Source organism: Bos indicus x Bos taurus, chromosome 2, assembly GCF_003369695.1.
Source record: "Bos indicus x Bos taurus breed Angus x Brahman F1 hybrid chromosome 2, Bos_hybrid_MaternalHap_v2.0, whole genome shotgun sequence".
In the NCBI taxonomy this organism is placed as follows: domain Eukaryota; kingdom Metazoa; phylum Chordata; class Mammalia; order Artiodactyla; family Bovidae; genus Bos; species Bos indicus x Bos taurus.
In genome coordinates this window covers 15,011,323-15,031,683 of record NC_040077.1, presented here as the reverse complement: position 1 = coordinate 15,031,683, position 20,361 = coordinate 15,011,323, and the positions used below count along the sequence as shown (strand labels likewise).

The 20,361-nt window shown below is 37.9% G+C and overlaps 1 protein-coding gene across 1 annotated transcript in view; it reads left to right on the top strand.

Moving 5' to 3' along the window:
* Positions 1–20,361, top strand: part of ITGA4 (integrin subunit alpha 4) — a 93,870-nt gene that overhangs the window by 11,286 nt on the left and 62,223 nt on the right. Inside the window, exons 3-9 of the mRNA XM_027556174.1 lie at positions 11,991–12,097; positions 12,193–12,322; positions 14,908–14,975; positions 17,134–17,263; positions 18,604–18,689; positions 19,314–19,376; positions 19,469–19,606. Coding sequence (XP_027411975.1) covers positions 11,991–12,097; positions 12,193–12,322; positions 14,908–14,975; positions 17,134–17,263; positions 18,604–18,689; positions 19,314–19,376; positions 19,469–19,606 — 722 coding nt within the window. The remainder of the gene's footprint in view (positions 1–11,990; positions 12,098–12,192; positions 12,323–14,907; positions 14,976–17,133; positions 17,264–18,603; positions 18,690–19,313; positions 19,377–19,468; positions 19,607–20,361) is intronic.

Here is a 20,361-nt window from a genome sequence, read left to right as displayed (position 1 = left end):
TTATTTTCTAATGTTGGATGTTAAAATATAAGTTATAATGAAATAGAATAGGATTATTAATAGTGCCAATACTTGGATTCATTCTCTGATTAATAGTGAAGTACTCATAGCATATTACTGTAAAGTAGTGGATGACAGTGTGGGCTTGACTCTTTCCTTCCCCCACTTATAAGTTTAGTGACTTTGGGCAAGATGCTTATTCTCCCTTTCTTTCAGCTTCTCCATGTATAAAATTGGGATAATGATAATAATACCCACCTTTAAAGGATATAAGGAAAATTAAATGACTTAGTATATATGTTCACATATGTTAAAAGTGTGCCTATTACATGGGAAGCATTTAATAAGTGTTATTTTAATAATTATTGTAAGACAACATTCCTTCTTTACATTATGCTCAGTGGATATATCAGTTGCTGTACATTCTTCTGCTCTACTTAGTAAAAAGACTTGTATAGGTTTTCTATAGGAATGTGAAGAAGTTTGGACCCAAGGCACTTGGAAGGAAACCCTTATCTTAGATTCAGGCTCACAAGCAGAATGGATTTCTAGGGCTCAGAAGTCTAGTGATGACTTAGGATCAACCCAGATTTATAAAATTGCAACCATCAGGCTAGACTCTGCTGCCTGAATGCATTCACCTCTGTGTGGAACTCTTCCTAAATACAACAAAGTAAAATAAATAAAATTATAAAATAAAAACTATAATTAAAATAAAATGACCTAGAAGACTGGAATAGCTGTTTTTTTCAGGCCTATGATTATAGGAACTGTTACTTACATAAATTGAGCATGATTATCCATCATTATCAGATTTTTATTACTAAGTCTAAGAACATGACAATTTAAAGATGCAGCAAGAATTGTTTCTAATTTTGATGTTTAATTTGATACTTTAACCCTTGAGTGCCACTAGATGAGTTGGTGGAAATGTCCCATATCTCCTCTAAAACTGGTGTTTTACTGTTCATTACTCAGTTACTGTTTTAGCTGTTAAATTCATGAATATCACTGTTACCTTTTAGAAACATCACCACCACATTTTATTAGATGTTTGGGAAAAGTACACAGTTTAATATAAGAAGCATAATCTAATGGGTTTAGTAATAATTAGTGTTTGATAAGAAATAAAAACAAGGGGCCCTTTGGCTTAAAGAGCTGAAGGAATGCTGCTGATCCAACCTCACAGCACCCTGAGCTCCCTCTGCTGGTGGGTCCACATCAATGCAGTGTGGGTACACTGGGGAAGCATTTACCACTCATTTAATGAACACCTACTCGGTGCCAGAAAGTCTTGTATGCACAGGCATACATTTTCGGTAATTTTTATAACCCTCCAATGGTAGGCCTTATATTCTGGTCATATTTGAATTGGTATGTTTGCTTTTAATGCCATATGTCTTTTCTGTATTCTGTTTCACTCAGTAATTGTTGCTTCTACAAATACAGATATATTGAATGAATGACGCTTTATAGAATGTAGAACAAGAGTCATTTGTTTTTCAGGATTATTTGAGGAAAATTTAGAGTGGATGAGTTTGAAGTATAGAGGACTAATCTTTCAATAGAGTAGAACTTCATGTTAAAAAAAGTAATTGATGGAAGTAAGGTCTTTCACTATTTTTCTAAAACTTGAAAATTATGTCGTGTTTTGAAAGATCAGACCAATGTGTGTGTTGTCTTAGTATCCAGAAGACCAGTTTGAGAGCCCCAATCAAATGTCTGAACCGATTAAGCCAGTGACATAGGCAGATAAACACTTGTCACTGCATCCATAAGTCCCAGCTGCCCTACCCAAATGTGTCACTCAAGCTGTCAAAATCTACAGGAAGACCTTTGAGTCTGGTCTTACCCCTTTGCTCATTCCTCAGTGGAAATGCCAAAGTGCTGAGCATTGATCTAACCTGAGGAAAAGATCGGGATAAGATAGAGACCAAGTAGGTGACATTTTTCATGAACCCTAGAAAGCTGACAAGAAATTTTACACATTTTCAGCTGGCAGAAAAGATTAGAAAGTGAAATTTATTCAGATAATTCATACATTTGAAATATTTGTACAGTTCTATTGTATATACTCCACATTCGTGAAAAGTAACTACTTTGAGATCTTCAATTACTAAAAGTTTTTTAAAATTCTTTTCCATTACGTTTTAGTGTAAGATATCGAATATAATATCTTGTGCTGTACACTAGGACCTTATTGTTGGTCTCTTTTATGTATAATAGTTTGTATCTGTATCTGTTGATCCCAATCTCTTAATTTATCCTTCTCCACCTTTTTCCCTTTGGTAACTATGAGTTTGTTTTCTATGTTTGTAAGTCTATTTTTGTTTTGTAAATACATTCATTCATATCATATTTTAGATTCTGTATATACTTGATATCATATATTTTTGTCTGATTTACTTCACTTGATATGATAATCTCGAGATCCATCCATGTTTCTGCAAATGGCAGTATTTCATTCTAAAATGTCTTATGCTTGATTTTAATCTTTTCCATTTACTTGTCCCATGAATTTGGGCAAATATCTTTACTTCTTTAAGATTCTATTTCTCCACCTGTGAAATGAGATTGTTAGCACAGTCCTCCGTTGCTGCTGTGAGAATTAAATGAATGGAATGTGTATGGTAAGGGCTCACTGACAGTTCAGTTCAGTCTCTCACTCCTGTCCGACTCTTTGAGACCCCGTGAATCGCATCGCACCAGGCCTCCCTGTCCATCACCAACTCCCGGAGTTCACCCAAACCCATGTCCATCGAGTCGGTGATGCCATCCAACCATCTCATCCTCTGTTGTCCCCCTCTCCTCCTGCCCTCAATCTTTCCCAGCATCAGGGTCTTTTCCAATGAGTCAGCTCTTTGCATCAGGTGGCCAAAGTATTGGAGTTTCAGCTTCAGCATCAGTCCTTCCAATGAACACCCAGGACTGATCTCCTTTAGGATGGACTGGTTGAATCTCCTTGCAGTCCAAGGGAATCTCAAGAGTCTTCTCCAACACCAAGTTCAAAAGCATCAATTCTTTGGTGCTCAGCTTTCTTTATAGTCCAACTCTCACATCCATACATGGCCACTGGAAAAACCATAGCCTTAACTAGACGGACCTTGTTGGCAAAGTAATGTCTCTGCTTCTTAATATGCTGTCTAGGTTGGTTGCTGACAGTGATATGCCACAAATATGTTATGGAGGAGGATATATGCCATGATGTATACCATAATCATATCTTTAGCTTAATCCTTAAAATAATAATGTCAACATCAACTAATGTTTGCCTGCTTTCTCTGCCAGGCTCTGGCCCAAGCCCTTCACACCCCTCATTTACTGCCCACAGTCCTTGCAGAATCCCTCTGAGACAGCCATCTCTGGAGGCCCACCTAATTCTCAATCCTAAACCATCCTACTCACATATCGCACTTTGTAAAGATCTTCAAACCTGCAAACATTGTTTTCCTTCAGACCATCTGTTACTATCTTAAAACTTAAGGGACTAGTGTTTTAGAAGAGAAGTAGGGGAGAAGAGTAGGAAGAAAGAAGACCTCTCCAAAGTTTAGATCCCTGAATGGTGAAAATTTTGCAGTCGTATCCTCTGTTGTTGTTCTTCAGTTGCTAAGTCGTGTCCGGCTCTTTGTGACCCCATGGACTGCAGCACGCCAGGCTCCCTTGTCGATTACTATCTCCCGGAGTTTGCTCAGATCCATGCCCATTAAGTCAGTGATGCTATCTAACCATCTCATTCTCTGCTGCCCCCTTCTCCTCCTGCTTTCAATCTTTCCCAGCACCAGGGTCTTTTCTAATGAGTCAGCTCTTCAAATCAGGTGGCTCAAGTATTAGAGCTTCAGCATCTGTCCTTCCAGTGAATATTCAGGGTTGATTTCCTTTAGGATTGACTGATTTGATCTCATTGCTGTCCAAGGGTCTCTCAACAGTCCAACCTCTAGTACCCTCTAGTGGAACATTCTGTGGTGGAAAAAGTGGGTATTAGAATTCCCTCCCTCAGCAAATATTTTGTTCCTGCGTACTGCATGTATGCCCTGTTCTGTGCTGTGGAAATGCCACAGTCAATGAAATAGTCAATCTTCCCCCATCAAGTGACAGTCAAGAACAAATATCTCGTCTCCCATAGTCTCTGTCATATTTTGTCACTTGAAACAATGGCACTAAAATAGATGACATGAATAACAGTAAAAAAAATGGCAAAAAATGTTCCTGATTGGCTTTGTACTATTATCCTTTGTATCCATCTATCAAAATCACTACTTATTCATATTTATATACTCATGTACATACTAAAACAAAATCAGTAAGTGGAAATGAAAACCAAATAGTAAGCATACATTTTTGTATTTACTTTCCCAAATACAAATTGAAAGAGGAAAATTGTGAAAGAGAAAGATGGACTTAATTTTTAGAATAAGGAGTCTGGTTTTCATGTGGCTTTGTTTTTTTTAATGTCTACTGGGAAAATGCATTCAACTGTGCTAAGAATTAGTCATTCTAGTTGTATAAAAGCATGGAAAATTATCATGTATTAATTTCTACCAACCTTGTTTGTGTTAAACCATGTAAAGTACATTTTTTAAATTATGAAGCTGATTTGATTTACTAAGAGTTTAGATCAGTAATTTATGAGCTGAATTGAAAATCAGATTATAAATCATTTAAGCATGACTTTTGGATACAATATAAAGATCATCTGCATTTATCTATGATGTTCTGTCAGGGAAATTCATTAGAATTAACTTTCTCATGACAGTTCTCATAATCATCATTTCTGACCAAATTATAAATACTGTATTTCCACATGAAAAAAATTGGCTTAACATTTGATATGCTATTTCAATGTTTTGTTGAAACCAAGGAGGGCAAAAAGATATTACTATCATTTTCTAAATGGAGTAGTTCCTTTTGAATTATTGTATAACACAGGAAATGGCGAAACCATGTATATTGCAGAGCAGTTGCTCCTAAGTCCAGCTGCATGCTACCATTACCTGGGGAACTGTGTGAAAAATTCTGGTCTGAATCTCAATGTGAGCACATCAAATCTGAGCCAGAGAGTGGGACCAGGTGTCAGTATTTGTTTGAAACTCTCCCAGCTGATCTTGATATCCAGTCAGAGCTGAGAACCACGTGAAAAGGCGTGTCCTCCAGAGCACAGAGGTGAAGGGAAAGCTCTGGAGAGATGCAGAGCATAAGCGTAAGCATAAGTGATGTGGTCTGACCCCTCTGCCAAGATTCTGCAAACACTGCAGAAGCAGAGGGGGAAAGTTGCTCAAAATTAAGGAGAGACCCAGCTCAGCAGTGGAGAGTTATAAGCTGTTCGTTCTTCCAGCTGATTTTGTCGTGTTACCAGTGTTGAAAGTAGCTCAAGATTATTGTTGCTGTTGGGTGCTGCCTGTGACAGAAGCAGTGTTAGGAAGTAGAAGAAACTTAACGTAAGCAGGAGTCTGTGTGTTTGTCCATTTTCTAGAATTATCTAAGTGTGTGACGCTGGAGAGTCTGAGCAGTGATGACACTGTGATGTCACTTGGGAGAGCTAAAACAGAAAGGATGCAAAGGGGAATAATCTGTGGACCTGGAAAACAGTTACCGAGATAGGAGCTTCTCTAGTCTCTATTTTAAAATCAATAAGAGAACTCAGCTGAGAAACAGATGATGATTCACTGTTTTTCTGTATAAAAACTTTTGGGCCATTTTCAGTGTAAATTCGATGCATGAAGCCGGGCACTCAGAGCCAGTGCCTGGGACAACGCAGAGGGATGGGACAGGGAAGGGGTTGGGAGGGGAGTTCAGGATGGGGGGTACATGTGTGCCCATGGCTGATGCACGTGGATGTGTGGCAGGGGCCACCACAGTGTGGTGAAGTGATGGTCCTCCAATTAAATATATTAATCAAAAAAACCTTTTGGGCCATTTTCATGCTATTTACATGGCATTTTGTGGTTCCAAACTATTGTATGTTTATTGCATACATATTACTATATGTTTTAAAATTTTGTGGTGGCATCTCTAGAACAGGAAACTTGTGTCTAAATATTGGCCATAATCTTAATGAAACTGTTCATTAAATACACTGCATTTTAAAGTAGTATAAATATAGTATCAATATATTATAAAGAGATAATATATTGTTTGTGACGTCTGTTCTCTCCTGTCTTTAATTTTCCTCCTGCACAATTGCTTCATAAACTGAATGTTGACTAATTTTAGAAAGACTTTGGTGTTTTCAGAGAAGATACTTTATTGGAGCATCTTTTGGGATGTTGTTGTTCAGTTGCCCAATTATGTCCGACTCTTTGCTACTCCATGGACTGAAGCACCCCAGGCTTCCCTGTCCTTCATTATCTCCTGGAGTTTGCTCAGACTCATGTCCGTGGAGTCCATGATGCCATCCAACAATTTCACCCTCTGTCATCCCCTCCTCCTGCCCTCAGTCTTTCCCAGCATCAAGGTCTTTTCCAATGAGTCAGCTCTTTGCATCAGGTGTGCTTGTGTGTGTGTGTTAGTCGCTCAGTGGTGTCTGACTCTTTGCCACCCCATGGACTGTAGCTCACCAGGCTCCACTGTCCATGGAATTCTCCAGGCAAGAATATTGGAGTGGGTTGCTACTACTTTCTCCAGGAGATCTTCCCAACCCAGGGATCAAACCCGGCTCTCCCACATTGCAGGTAGATTCTTTACCATCTGAGCCACAAGGGCAGCCCTCAACATCAGTCCCTCCAATGAGTAGTCAAGGTTGATTTCCTTTAGGATTGACTGGTTTGGTCTCCTTGCTATTCAAGGGAATCTCAAGAGTCTTCTCCAGCACCATAGTTCAAAAACCTCAATTTTACAGTGCTCAGCCTTCTTTATGGTCCAGCTTTCACATCAGTACATCAGTACGTCAGTCAGTCATTTGTGTCCAACTCTTTGTTGGATCATTGAAAAGGCAAGAAAGTTCCAGAAAAACATCTATTTCTGCTTTATTGACTATGCCAAAGCCTTTGACTATGTGGATCACAGTAAACTGTGGAAAATTCTGAAAGAGATGGGAATACCAGACCACCTGACCAGCCTCTTGATAAACCTGTATGCAGGTCAGGAAGCAACAGTTAGAACTGGACATCGAACAACAGAGTGGTTCCAAATAGGAAAAGGAGCACATCAAGGCTGTATATTGTCACCCTGCTTATTTAACTTCTATGCAGAGTACATCATGAGAAACGCTGGGCTGGAAGAAGCACAAGCTGGAATCAAGATTGCCGGGAGAAATATCAATAACTTCAGATGTCCAGATGAGACCACCCTTATGGCAGAAAGCGAAGAAGAACTAAAGAGCCTCTTGATGAAAGTGAAAGAGGAGAGTGCAAAAGTTGGCTTAAAGCTCAACATTAAGAAAACGAAGATCATGGCATCTGGTCCCATCACTTCATGGGAAATAGATGGGGAAACAGTGGCTGACTTTATTTTTTGGGCTCCAAAATCACTGTAGATGGTGATTGCAGCCATGAAATTAAAAGACGCTTACTCCTTGGAAGGAAAGTTATGACCAACCTAGACAACATATTAAAAAGCAGAGACATGACTTCATCAACAAAGGTCCGTCTAGTCAAGGCTATGGTTTTTCCAGTAGTCATGTATAGATATGAGAGTTGGATAATAAAGAAAGCCGAGTGACAAAGAATTGATGCTTTTGAACTGTGGTGTTGGAGAAGACTCTTGAGAGTCCCTTGGACTGCAAGGAGATTCAACCAGTCCATCCTAAAGGAGATCAGTCCTGGGTGTTCATTGGAAGGACTGATGCTGAAGCTGCAACTCCAATACTTTGGCCACCTAATGTGAAGAGCTGACTCATTTGGAAAGACCCTGATGCTGGGAAAGATTGAAGGCAGGAGGAGCAGGGGATGACAGAGGAAGAGATGGTTGGATGACATCACTGACTCAATGGGGATGAGTTTGGATAAACTCTGGGAGTTGGTGATGGACAGGGAAGCCTGGTGTGCTGTGTTTCATGGGGTTGCAAAGAGTTGGACACGACTGAGTGACTGAAATGAACTGAACTTTGACCCCATGGACTGCAGCACGCCAGGCTTCCCTGTCCATCACCAACTCCTGGAGCTTGCTCAAACTCATGTCCATCAAGTCGATGAGGCCATCCAACCATCTCATCCTCTGTCATTACCTTCTCCTCCCACCTTCAATCTTTCCCAGCATCAGGTCTTTTCAAATGAATCAGTTCTTCCCATCAGGTAGACAAGGTATTGGAGTTTCAGCTTCAGCATCAGTCCTTCCAATGAACACCCAGGACTGATCTCCTTTAGAATGGACTGGTTGAATTTCCCTGCAGTCCAAGGGACTCTCAAGAGTCTTTCCAATACCACAGTTCAAAAGCATCAATTCTTTGGTGCTCAGCTTTCTTTATAGTCCAACTCTCACATCCATACATGACTACTGGGAAAAACCATAGCTTTGACTGTATGGAACTTTGTTGGAAAAGTGATGTCTCTGCTTTTTAATATGCTGTCTAGGTTTGTCATAGCTATTTTTCCAAGGAGCAAACGTCTTTTAAATACATGACTGCATTCACCATCTGCAGTGATTTTGCAGACCAAGAAAGTAAAGTCTGTCACTGTTTCCATTTTTTCCCCATCTGTTTGCCATGAAGTGATGGGACTGGATGCTATGATCTTAGTTTTTTGAATGTTAACTTTTAACCCAGATTTTTCACTCTCCTCTTTCAACTTCTGTATTTCCTCTTTGCTTTCTGCAATTAGGGTGTCATCTGCATTACTGAAGTTATTGATATTTCTCCCAGAAATCTTGAGTCCAGCTTGGGCTTCATCCAGCCCAGAATTTTGCATGATGTATTCTGCACGTAAGTTAAATAAGCAGGGTGACAATATATAGTCTTGACATACTCCTTTCCCAATTTGGAATCAGTCCGTTTTTCCATGTTGAGTTCTAACTGTTGCTCCTTGACCTGCATACAGGTTTCTCAGGAGGCAGCTAAGGTGGTCTGGTATTTCCATCTCTTTAAGAATCTTCCACAGTTTGTTGTGATCCACACAATCAAAGGCTTTCGTTGCAGTCAATGAAACAGATGGAGATGTTTTTCTGGAATTCTCTTGCTTTTTCTTTGATCCAAGAGATGTTGGCAATTTGTTCTCTGGTTCCTCTGACTTTTCTAAATCCAGCTGGTACATCTGGAAGTTCTTGGTTCATGTACTGTTGAAGTCTAATTTGAAGAATTTTGAGCATGTCCTTGCTAGCATGTGAAATGAGCACAGTTGTGTGGCAGTTTGAGCTTTCTTTGGTATTGCCCTTCTTTGGGACTGGAGTGAAAACAGACTTTTTCTAGTCCTGTGGCCACTGCTGAGTTTTCTAAATTTGCTGGCATAAGCGCAGCACTTCAACAGTGTTATGTTTCAGAATTTGAAAGAGCTCAGCTGGAATTCCATCCCCACCACTAGCTTTGTTTGTAGTAATGCTTCCCAAGGCCCGCTTGACTTCACACTCCAGAATGTCTGGCTCTAGGTGAGTTTTCACACCATCATGGTTATCCAGGTCATTAGGAACTTTTTTGTACAGTTCTTCTGTGTGTTCTTGCCACCACAACTTTGAGTAGATGAATCCACCATTTATCATCTATTTTTGACATTAATTTAAAAAATAGAAGTTTTAGTAAAAAGTCAAACATTTATATCATAATGAAAATTAAAATTTCTTGTTTGTTATTCTTCCACTTTCTTTCAATTACATGGGCGTAACTTAGCCATAGTAACCACTTTCTGTGTTAGACTTGACCCACTCTATGCTACAATATCGGAGAAGGCAATGGCACCCCACTCCAGTACTCTTGCCTGGAAAATCCCATGGATGGAGGAGCCTGGTAGGCTGCAGTCCATGGGGTCGCTAGGAGTCGGACACGACTGAGTGACTTCACTTTCACTTTTCACTTTCATGCATCGGAGAAGGAAATGGCAACCCACTCCAGTGTTCATGCCTGGAGAATCCCAGGGATGGGGGAGCCTGGTGGGCTGCCGTCTCTGGGGTCGCACAGAGTCAGACACGACTGAAGCGACTTAGCAGCAGCAGCTGCATGCTACAATATAATTGTCTTTCTCTCCTTCCCTCCCCCTTGTCCCTTCTTTTCTTTATTAAGTTGAATAGAGAAACTTATGCTTCCATCCTTGGTCAAGGTTTAGGCTGCTGCAATATCTCCTTTCCATTTCAAGTTTTTGTTTAGTTGCTAAGTCATCTCTGACAGTTTTGCAACCCTATGGACTGTAGCCCACCAGGCTCTTCTGACCAGGGAATTTCCCAGGCAGGAATACTGGAGTGGGTTTCCATTTCCTCCTCCAGGAGATCTTCCCGACCCAGGGGTTGAACCCATGTCTCCTGCATTGGCTAGGAGACTCTGTTACTGAGCCACCTGGGAAGCCCGTTCCAAGTAGCCATTGCTAGTGAAGCCCAGCCTTGTCTTTCTAGACCTGTCCTTAGTCGTCTTCCTCTGTCTCACGCTCTTGGCAGGCACTACTAGGAGGTGGGAGTTGACATTACTATTCTGCAAGAAACTCGGCCAAAAAAAGATGATCCACATAGCATAGTAATGGTGTTCCAGATCATGAAAAACACCTGGGTAGTCAGGCCCTCCCTTGGACCTATGAAATCAATCTCCAGAGAAGGGGCTAAGAAACTTTCTTCAGGTTAGTTATGTCGGAGGGTTGGTTTGTCCTGAACTTCATGGTAGACAATGAACAAATGTATACAATGTGTACACAAATATCTTTCCACACTCCTTAAATTCTCTCTTACCCAGACTTACTGCAGATAATTTCACTTTCCAATACTACATTATCTGTGTAAGTATTCTGAGTTTGCCCAGGAAGCTTTATCTAGGGGTTAAGGTGATAGGTGCCTAATGATTTAGAGTATGGTACCTATCAATGAATGAAATTTGGTACTAAAATTAAGTTTAAAAACTCAAGTTCCATGTCTGTATGCAGTCAAATTGATGCAAATGTATTTATCTGCCTTTAGAAGTAAGTTCAAGTGGAATGGATCTGTCACGATGCATTTGAAGTATGTGGAAATAGGCAGCAAAAGGAATCTTAATATGCTGCATCTTATTCTCCCCCAAAACCACTTACTTGAAATCACAGTTAATATAGGATCCCAGCCATAAAGCAAAGAAGTGATTTTAACAGAATAAGGAAAAAGTCACTGGGAATATCATTTTTTTTTTTTTGTACGTTTTAGAAGTATTGCTTATGTGTAATATTTTATTTTTGGCTTTCTGGCTATTCATGTCTTTGTCAAAGTGCCTTCTGAAGTTTCTTCTATACTAAGATAATCTCAGTTTTTCAAAGTCTTTTTTCTTTGTTGAAAACATCACAGTTCCACTAACTGTAAACCATAGGGCAGTTTGTTTAAAATGGTAAGCATTGTTAGTATGTTAATTACATACAGCCGCTTCCCACGGTCATCATCTTCCAGCTTCAACAAACCGTGACTTAAATGTTGAGGACCATATTGTAGTCCTCCTATTCTTAGTGTCTCAGTACATGAAACGTTTTAGAAAGCGCTCTGGTAATGTTGCTGGCATTGCTAGATAAATGATCAAGACAAAGGTGCACATTCTTTGCCAAGCATTGCATAATGCAGTTAAACTTGCACAGCCCATGTTGGTTTAAACTGGTTTACCCTCTCTTAGTCATGCTGGTTAGCTGTCTCCTATATGAAGGCCGTCTCTTCCTGGTATTGCCAATCAGAGGTCTTTTCTACAAACAAAAATCACAGTGAGAGAGCAATTACGTTAGCACAGAGTAACTCATGGTTACCCCCGCAGTGTGCACCGAATATGTGATGACAGGGAAGCAGGGAAAGATGGTATTCCACAGAAGCTGGAGGAAAAACCACTGGGGAAGAGCATGCATGCTTATTTTCTCTGTTCTTGCAGAATAACATTGTTTTCAAATAACTGCTGATAAAATTATTTTCCAACACTGTAGGTAGCCCTTTTGGAGATCCTTGTGGAAAGACTTGCTTGGAAGAAAGAGATAATCAATGGCTGGGGGTCACGCTTTCCAGACAGCCTGGAGAAAACGGCTCCATTGTGGTAGGTTGTTGGGATAGTTCCCTGATCACATCGTGAAACCAGATACCCTGGGTGTGACTTTCACATCATTTGGTCTACTTTTATGTTTTATTCAGACTTGTGGGCATAGATGGAAAAATATATTTTACATAAGGACTGAGTCTAAGCTCCCCACGGGTGTCTGCTATGGAATGCCTTCTGATTTACGAACAGAACTGAGTAAAAGAATAGCTCCATGCTATCAAGGTAAGGCATGGTAAATATGTGAATGCCTTTAAATTTTTTTTTTTTTTCAATTTTGGATACTTGGTTAGCAGTGGGAGGATCTTTGAAAACAGCTATGTTCTCTTTAATGTCTCATATTATTATTTCCTTTTTTCTTTTTTTGCTAATCCCATTGCAGTTTCAATTTTCAAAGATGAACTGTGAGATAGTAAATGACAGGGAAGCCTGGTGTGCTACAGTCCATGGGGTCACAAAGAGTCAGACACAACTGAGTGACTGAACAACTGTGGTTTTTTTGGAGCTAGGAATTCTGCAAACTATTCGTTTGAATAGTTCTAGCATCTAGTTTATAATTTTCAATTTTAGCATTAAATATATTCTCAATTCAGTAAAATTATGAAATAGATTGAAAAATCTGATTAGGAGGAAGAAAATTGTTTCTTGCTTTATCTTTAACTTCCAACAAGATTCAGAAAAATTTAAAATATAAATGTGGGCAGATCTTTTCTACTCACTGTGTCTTTTTTTTTTTTCCCCTTGAATTCACTTATTTTCTTTGAAACTGCAAGGAATTGCTAATGTAAGTTTGAAAGGTCTTTCCCATAAAAATTTTAGGTCATAGGTAGCATTAGTGCATACAGAGCCAGGACGTAAACTGAGACAAGCAGTTGGAGTTGAATGTCAACAGAACACTGAAGAAATGATACCTGTAACAGAACTAAAATTCTGAATACGTGTCTTTAGAAAGAATATATGTGAATGCCAGTTTCCAGTTTGTTTTAACCAAAATGATTACCTCAGTGTCCAAAGGCAATTTCTATTACTTGACAAAACTTGGAGCACGTAGCCAAATTACACTGATTCTATTAATACTGGCCTCTTTCATGCCTGGAATTTGATATCATAGCAAAGGTCATATTATCTGTGTTCCTAATTTGTCTTTGAATGCCAAGAAGATAAAAGGTGGATTTTAATTTCTTAGTTGCAGTAAAACTTACTCTAGCTATTGTCCCATTTTTCATAATAGTTTATGGTTAACATTTAAAAATATTTTACAGTTGGGACATTTCTCTCTGATTGACTGTGGAGGTCCTCATGATCATTTGAGGTCTTCAGTCTCTCTATAATGCAGACTGGCCAGCCTGAGTCATAATCTCCAGTCCAGATGAGGCCTTTCCCTTTGCTGATCTCAGTTTCCTTCAAAATCAAGTGCATAAAAGTGTGATGATAGGAATTAGCTGTATAGGCTGAAAAAATCTTTAGCTTGCATCTCTGTTAGATTGTTTTGACAGTCTAATAGAGATGCAAGCTAGAGATACTTCAACTGCAACATCCATCCCCATGTAGCTGGCCCCATGTCTGGTGCTTTTAACTGATCCAGCAACCACTTCTGACTATTCTAATCGTGTGAGATGATGCACTTGGATGCTTCAGGTGCTGCAATTCTTGTCCTGCACTGGCTGGTTCCTTCATTAAATGCTGGTGCCTCCTTCGGTATAGATTTTGGTCCATTACATTTTTTCATGTGTTTTCTGGGTAACTTTATGAAAGGGTTGATAATGTCCATGGATGACAATGTGCACTCCAAATATATATATATATATATATATATATATATATATATATGAATTCATATATATATATGAATGAATGGATGGATGGATGTGAAGTTGCTCAGTCATGTCTGACTTTTTGCGACCCCATGGACTGTAGCCTACCAGGGTCCTCTGTCCATGGGATTTTCCAGGCAATAGTACTGGAGTGGATTGCCATTTCCTTCTCCAAGGGATCTTCCCAACCCAGGGATCGAAACCAGGTCTCCTGCATTGTAGATAGACGCTTTACTGTCTGAGCCACCAGGGAAGTCTAATACACACACACACACACACACACACACACACACACACTTAGCCACATCCTATGGAGGAAAAAAAAAAAAAAACATGATGGCAGAAACCTAAGACAACTAAAACTTAAACTTAAAAAATATATAGGAGCAGGGAAAACAGAAAAAGGAATTAAAAAGCATGACAAGGAGTGGTAATTATAAATGACTTACCAATTTATTCAACATTTCTGGTTAGCAAAACCGAAACAAAGATGTGGTCCTCTGTCTTCACAGAGGTTTACTTATGTCAGTTCTTCAGGAAAAGCAAGCTTTGTGCCCATAGTAAGTTTCACAAAGCACACATTCATGGGGGGTTTGTGAGAAGAGACCCTCCATCTCCATGCAGATCTTGACTATGTGATTTACAGCTGGGCAAAATCTAGGAAGCCTATTTTAAATGGAAACCTGGACTGGAAGCCATAAATCCTATCTCTTGTCTTAGATGCTCACCTGACAACTTTTTGTATTTTGCTCGTTCTTCCCCTGAAAAAGAGACTGCGTAGATACCTCTGTTGCTATTTCATAGGGATATTTTGAAGATCAACATGGAAGAGATTTGTGACCTTAAATTTAACTACTTTTACTAATTTTTAAAATAATATTATTGTAAAATAGATTTTAAAAGGCATACTTATAAGGATTTATAAATAAACAAAATTATGCAGATTTTGTCTTTATTTTAAAATGAAATCTTAATTGTTTTTCTACTTTATTTTAGATTATGTGAAACAATTTGGAGAGAATTTTGCATCATGTCAAGCTGGAATATCTAGTTTTTACACAGAGGTAATAGTCCAAAAAATAGCTGCTATAGATGTTTACATATAGAATTTTAATTCTTCTGAAGACTTAGAAGACTGATATTATGCTTTGAAATAAAGATTGAGTAATACTCAGATAATATCTCTTAAATATGAGTATATTACAACTTAATTTTTACCACTTGGTATTCAGCATATGTATTGATAAAATAGTAATATTTAGATGGTTGTGTCACCCAAGACCAATTAAAAGTCTATACTAAAGAAAGTTATCAGAGAAATGCAAATCAAAACCACTATGAGGTACCATTTCACACCAGTCAGAGTGGCTGCGATCCAAAAGTCTACAAATAATAAATGCTGGAGAGGGTGTGGAGAAAAGAGAACCCTCTTACACTGTTGGTGGGAATGCAAACTAGTACAGCCACTATGGAGAACAGTGTGGAGATTCCTTAAAAAACTGGAAATAGAACTGCCTTATGATCCAGCAATCCCACTGCTGGGCATACACACTCAGGAAACCAGAAGGGAAAGAGACACATGTACCCCAATGTTCATCGCAGCACTGTTTATAATAGCCAGGACATGGAAGCAACCTAGATGTCCATCAGCAGATGAATGGATAAGAAAGCTATGGTACATATACACAATGGAATATTACTCAGCCATTAAAAAGAATACATTTGAATCAGTTCTAATGAGGTGGATGAAACTGGAGCCTATTATACAGAGTGAAGTAAGCCAGAAGGAAAAACACCAATACAGTATACTAACGCATATATATGGAATTTAGAAAGATGGTAACAATAACCCTGTGTACAAGACAGCAAAAGAGACACTGATGTATAGATCAGTCTTATGGACTCTGTGGGAGAGGGAGAGGGTGGGAAGATTTGGGAGAATGGCATTGAAACATGTAAAATATCATGTATGAAATGAGATGCCAGTCCAGGTTCGATGCACGATACTGGATGCTTGGGGCTAGTGCACTGGGACGACCCAGAGGGAGGGTATGGGGAGGGAGGAGGGAAGAGGGTTCAGGATGGGGAACACATGTATACCTGTGGTGGATTCATTTTGATATTTGGCAAAACTAATACAATTATGTAAAGTTTAAAAATAAAATAAAATTTAAAAAAAAAGAAAGTTACTTTCATTAAGAATTTAACAGAAATCAAAAAATAGCCATATCATTTGTTAATTTAAGCACTGAAAATATCTAAGTATGTTATTTTTAGTTACTAATTGGGGCGGAGCATATAAGTTAACATTTTTCATTAGAAGTATGAGAATTGGGAGATTTAAGAACTTAATAATATCCTCTTAAATAAGATATGTTCCCAAATATGTTATTTTCTTTCTAACACTACCACATATACAGTTGTACTCAACTTCTAAACCTCCCACTTTCTCTGAGTAACCCCTTATGAAGTTATGAATGCTTTCTAAATCTATGTAGCCAGGCTGTATCAAACTTTAGGTTAATAATTTCCATAAATATTGCCTAGTGTGGAAAAATAATGCTTTCTTCCTTACCTTATGTTTAAATTGACATCTTTTTTCAAAGTTTGGATCGTTTAGGAAATTTAGAAATATCAAATAGATTTAATTGCTGAAAGTTTTCATATTTCACCAGACAAATATGTCTACTCATTCCAATCTTTCCTCTGTTTCCTTTTTCTAAATTCTTACATTTATCATCAAATATGTCCCAGTTCCTTTTGAGTTACATTTTTCCAAGCTAACATTATTAAGGAACTTAGTCATTGACTTTTTGCAAATTGAAATAAATTAAGTCCATTTTTTACTCTTTGGCAGCACATGATTATCTCTGTAATGAGCGCTAATGAATTACCCAGATATGATTTCCTATAATAGAAACCACATTGCCTTTTTCCCCACAGCTTATTCTAGTGTTCAATGATTATGCCTTTGATTGTAAAGTCCAGCAATGAGTGTGAAGTGAGAGTTTCAGCATTTCTTCTCTGAAATTCTCATTTTAGGTGAAAGTTCACTAACTAGCTTCTCTGGCTTTTGGGGGCATGCTTTTAAACTCATTAAATGCTTATATTTCAGAAATTTATGAAAATTATTTTTGTCACTGTTTAACATGTGTATCTGGAGGAGGTTTCGGGTGGTGAGATTAAACTTTTAAATGATGATAAATTTTCTTTTTCTTACAGGATTTAATTGTGATGGGAGCTCCAGGATCATACTATTGGACTGGCTCTCTTTTTGTGTACAATATGACTACAAATAAATACAAGGCTTTCATAGACAAATACAACCAAGTAAAATTTGGAAGTTATTTAGGTACTGTAAAAATTGACAAACTTGAATTAGCTCTACCTTACAGACACTAGTAATTATAAATAAGGGAAATTATATCTTCAAAAGATCAAAATGGCCAGTAGTAACTAAAAAGCCATTTCAGAAACTGCCTCTTTAAGGCTATAGTCTATGAAACTTTAGTTAACTTAATATTTTACATGTGTAACTATTATCATCCATATATAATTCTTAGGTTGGAACTCCTGGTTTAATTTATTCTCTTGCAGTAAATCACTTGTAAGCTTATATTTTTATGCAGTCACCTTGTTATTATAAACGTAGCATCTATTGAATGCCTGTCATCTCCTGGGGGCTTTTGACAATATTCTACATGAATAACTCATTTAATCATGTGAATGAGTAAATATAGTTTCCTTAAGGGCCAGTTGAAAGTCAGTGGGACTGAGAAGAGCACTGTGGACAGATGGGTAGCACTGTGAAGAGTATGGGTCCAAAAACAGCTCATTGACCTTGGCCTCAGAAGCTCTTAGAATATTCCCCAGAGCATAACTATTTTTATCCTTCGTCTTATTATTCTTTAATAAGTCAGCAGTAGGATGATCTATAGTCCTTATTTTTATAGAAAGTTAAGATCTTTTTCTGGCATTAATTTCCTTGTCATCGTAAAAGGAATGCTTTTCCCATAGCTTCTTACAATATACAGATTTGTTTAAACCTGCTTTAAATGTAAACAGCCTATACTTAGAAATAATTATAATAAGAAAAAGCAAGATTTTCCCCCTCTTCAAGCAGAAAGAATTTATTTTAAAACAGAGGAAGTTCATTTACAATTCAGCATTTACTTGTTGAAGGATGAAGGATATGCTTAAGCATTATAAAAAATGTAACAGTTTATGTCTTTTATCACATAATGAAATAAGAATATTTTACCTTGTCTGTAATTATACAATTTTATCATAATAGAAAGTTTTCAGGGCAAGAAAAGTTGAAGTTTAGGAAGATTTTTTTTACATGAAGTTCAAAATGTTATATTTTACACTAAAGTTTCTGTTGCAACCTTAAGTTACACTAAAGTTTCTGTTGTAATCTTAGAAACTAGCATGTCCTGCCTGACACTACAGAAACTAACAAACCATATTTAAAAGAGCTAGCTTCAGTGTCTAAGGTTTAAAAATATAAGCCATATTGGTGGTGGTTTAGTTGCTAAATTGTGTCTGACTCTATTTAGTGTCGTCATTTTGAATTCAGTCTTAAAATTTAATTCTGAATGGATTTATGATTAATTCTGTAAGTGGATTTATGACAATGAATTTCACTCATTCCAAATGACGATTCTCACACCTCCATCCATTTTCTTGAAGGATACTCAGTTGGAGCCGGTCATTTTCGGAGTCCGCGCAGTACTGAGGTAGTTGGAGGAGCCCCTCAACATGAACAGATTGGTAAAGTAAGAATTACATTTTTTAAATGTATTCCTTCAAAATGGTTCAAATAGATTGCATAAGAGAATAAGATGTTAAAGGACGAACTGCAAAATTTCTCAGCAGTGAATCTGGAAATAATGAGCACTGTACATTTAGTGGTAAGATTGGTGAAAGTCATGTGGCTTTTAGATAAAATTGAGCAGAAAAGCTTTCAGGAAGATTACACAAGTTAAATGAGGCTCTTTCTTATGAGTAACTGTTTCTGAGATAGAATTTTCTCAAGATTCCAAGGAATACATTTATGGTTAACAAGTTTATAGCCGAAGAGAAATTGAGGCATCTACATTCCTGGTACAGTTGTGGTAAGACTAGAAAGAACAAAATGCTACTTCTCATTCTAGTTTTTGTTACATTATTACATGAACCTTACTTTGAAAATTGAGACAAACAACAGTTTCTGTGTTCTCTCTGAAGGAACAGTAGGATTGTTCCTGAGAGCTTGGTTCCCTAAACCTTTTGTATCACTCTGGAAAGAATCTTTTTAAAATATATTTGAGCAATTACAAGTTATGAAAATTAATGTTTTGAATGAAACATTTTTAATGTGAGAATCATCTAATCTTTCCTAATTCTTTTTCCCATTGCAGGCATACATATTCAGCATTGATGCAAAAGAACTAAATATCTTACATGAAATGAAAGGTAAAAAGGTAATATGTCTCTAACTTTGGTATCACCGAGGGCTTTGGTGAGTAACTCTTGCTTTTTTCTCAATGACTGGATCTGGTTTGCCTTGGAGCAGCTTGGGTCTTATTTTGGAGCATCTATCTGTGCCGTGGACCTCAACGCAGATGGCTTCTCAGACCTACTCGTGGGAGCTCCCATGCAGAGCACCATCAGGGAAGAAGGAAGAGTGTTTGTGTACATCAACTCTGGTTCCGTAAGTCTGATTGCACGCAGATTGGAAGCTGTTTATGGGATTTTGATCATAACTGTTGGTCTACTTACTCCAAAGTTCTGAGACTATAAATTTTTTTAGGCTTACTCTACTGATAAAAGTAAAAATTGTGATATTATACTGATGCTTTAAAAATGAAATGGGACTTCATGATGAATGGGCTGCTGCCCCAGTTTGATATCTTGAAAGTATGAGATCAATTGTCTGGAGTTTCTCTGTACACAGCTTGTATGTGTTCACCCAGGGAGTTGCAGTTTCTTTCAGTTGCATTGTGCAACTCTAATTTGAAAGAATAACTTTTATATGGCCCTAAAAATGTGGATGTCCTATTACTTTGACGGTGAATGTCCCCATAGAATTTGGTAATTATAAAGCACTAGTAGACATAGAAGATAAAGTATGAACTGTTTTTTATTTCTTGATTTGAAAACAGTTGAAAGCAAGATGTGTTCTGATTAGATATTAATTTGCACAATTCACATAGATTATATTCCTGATAAGAATGTAAAACTGACGTAGTTTATTCCAAAGCAGATGCAGTAGTTGTAGAAATAAGTGTTTACTTGCTTATGGTTGAGTTTTCAATTCTAGGGGTATTTTGGAGTAGAATTTGACCGCTTGACAATTCAATTTAGGGAACTCTACTGGCCTTATCTTGCCAGTCTGTCTTCTTGGCATCAAATCAAAAGAAAGAATAGATAGAGCCTTAATGGGGTCTTCTTGGCCTATATCTTTAA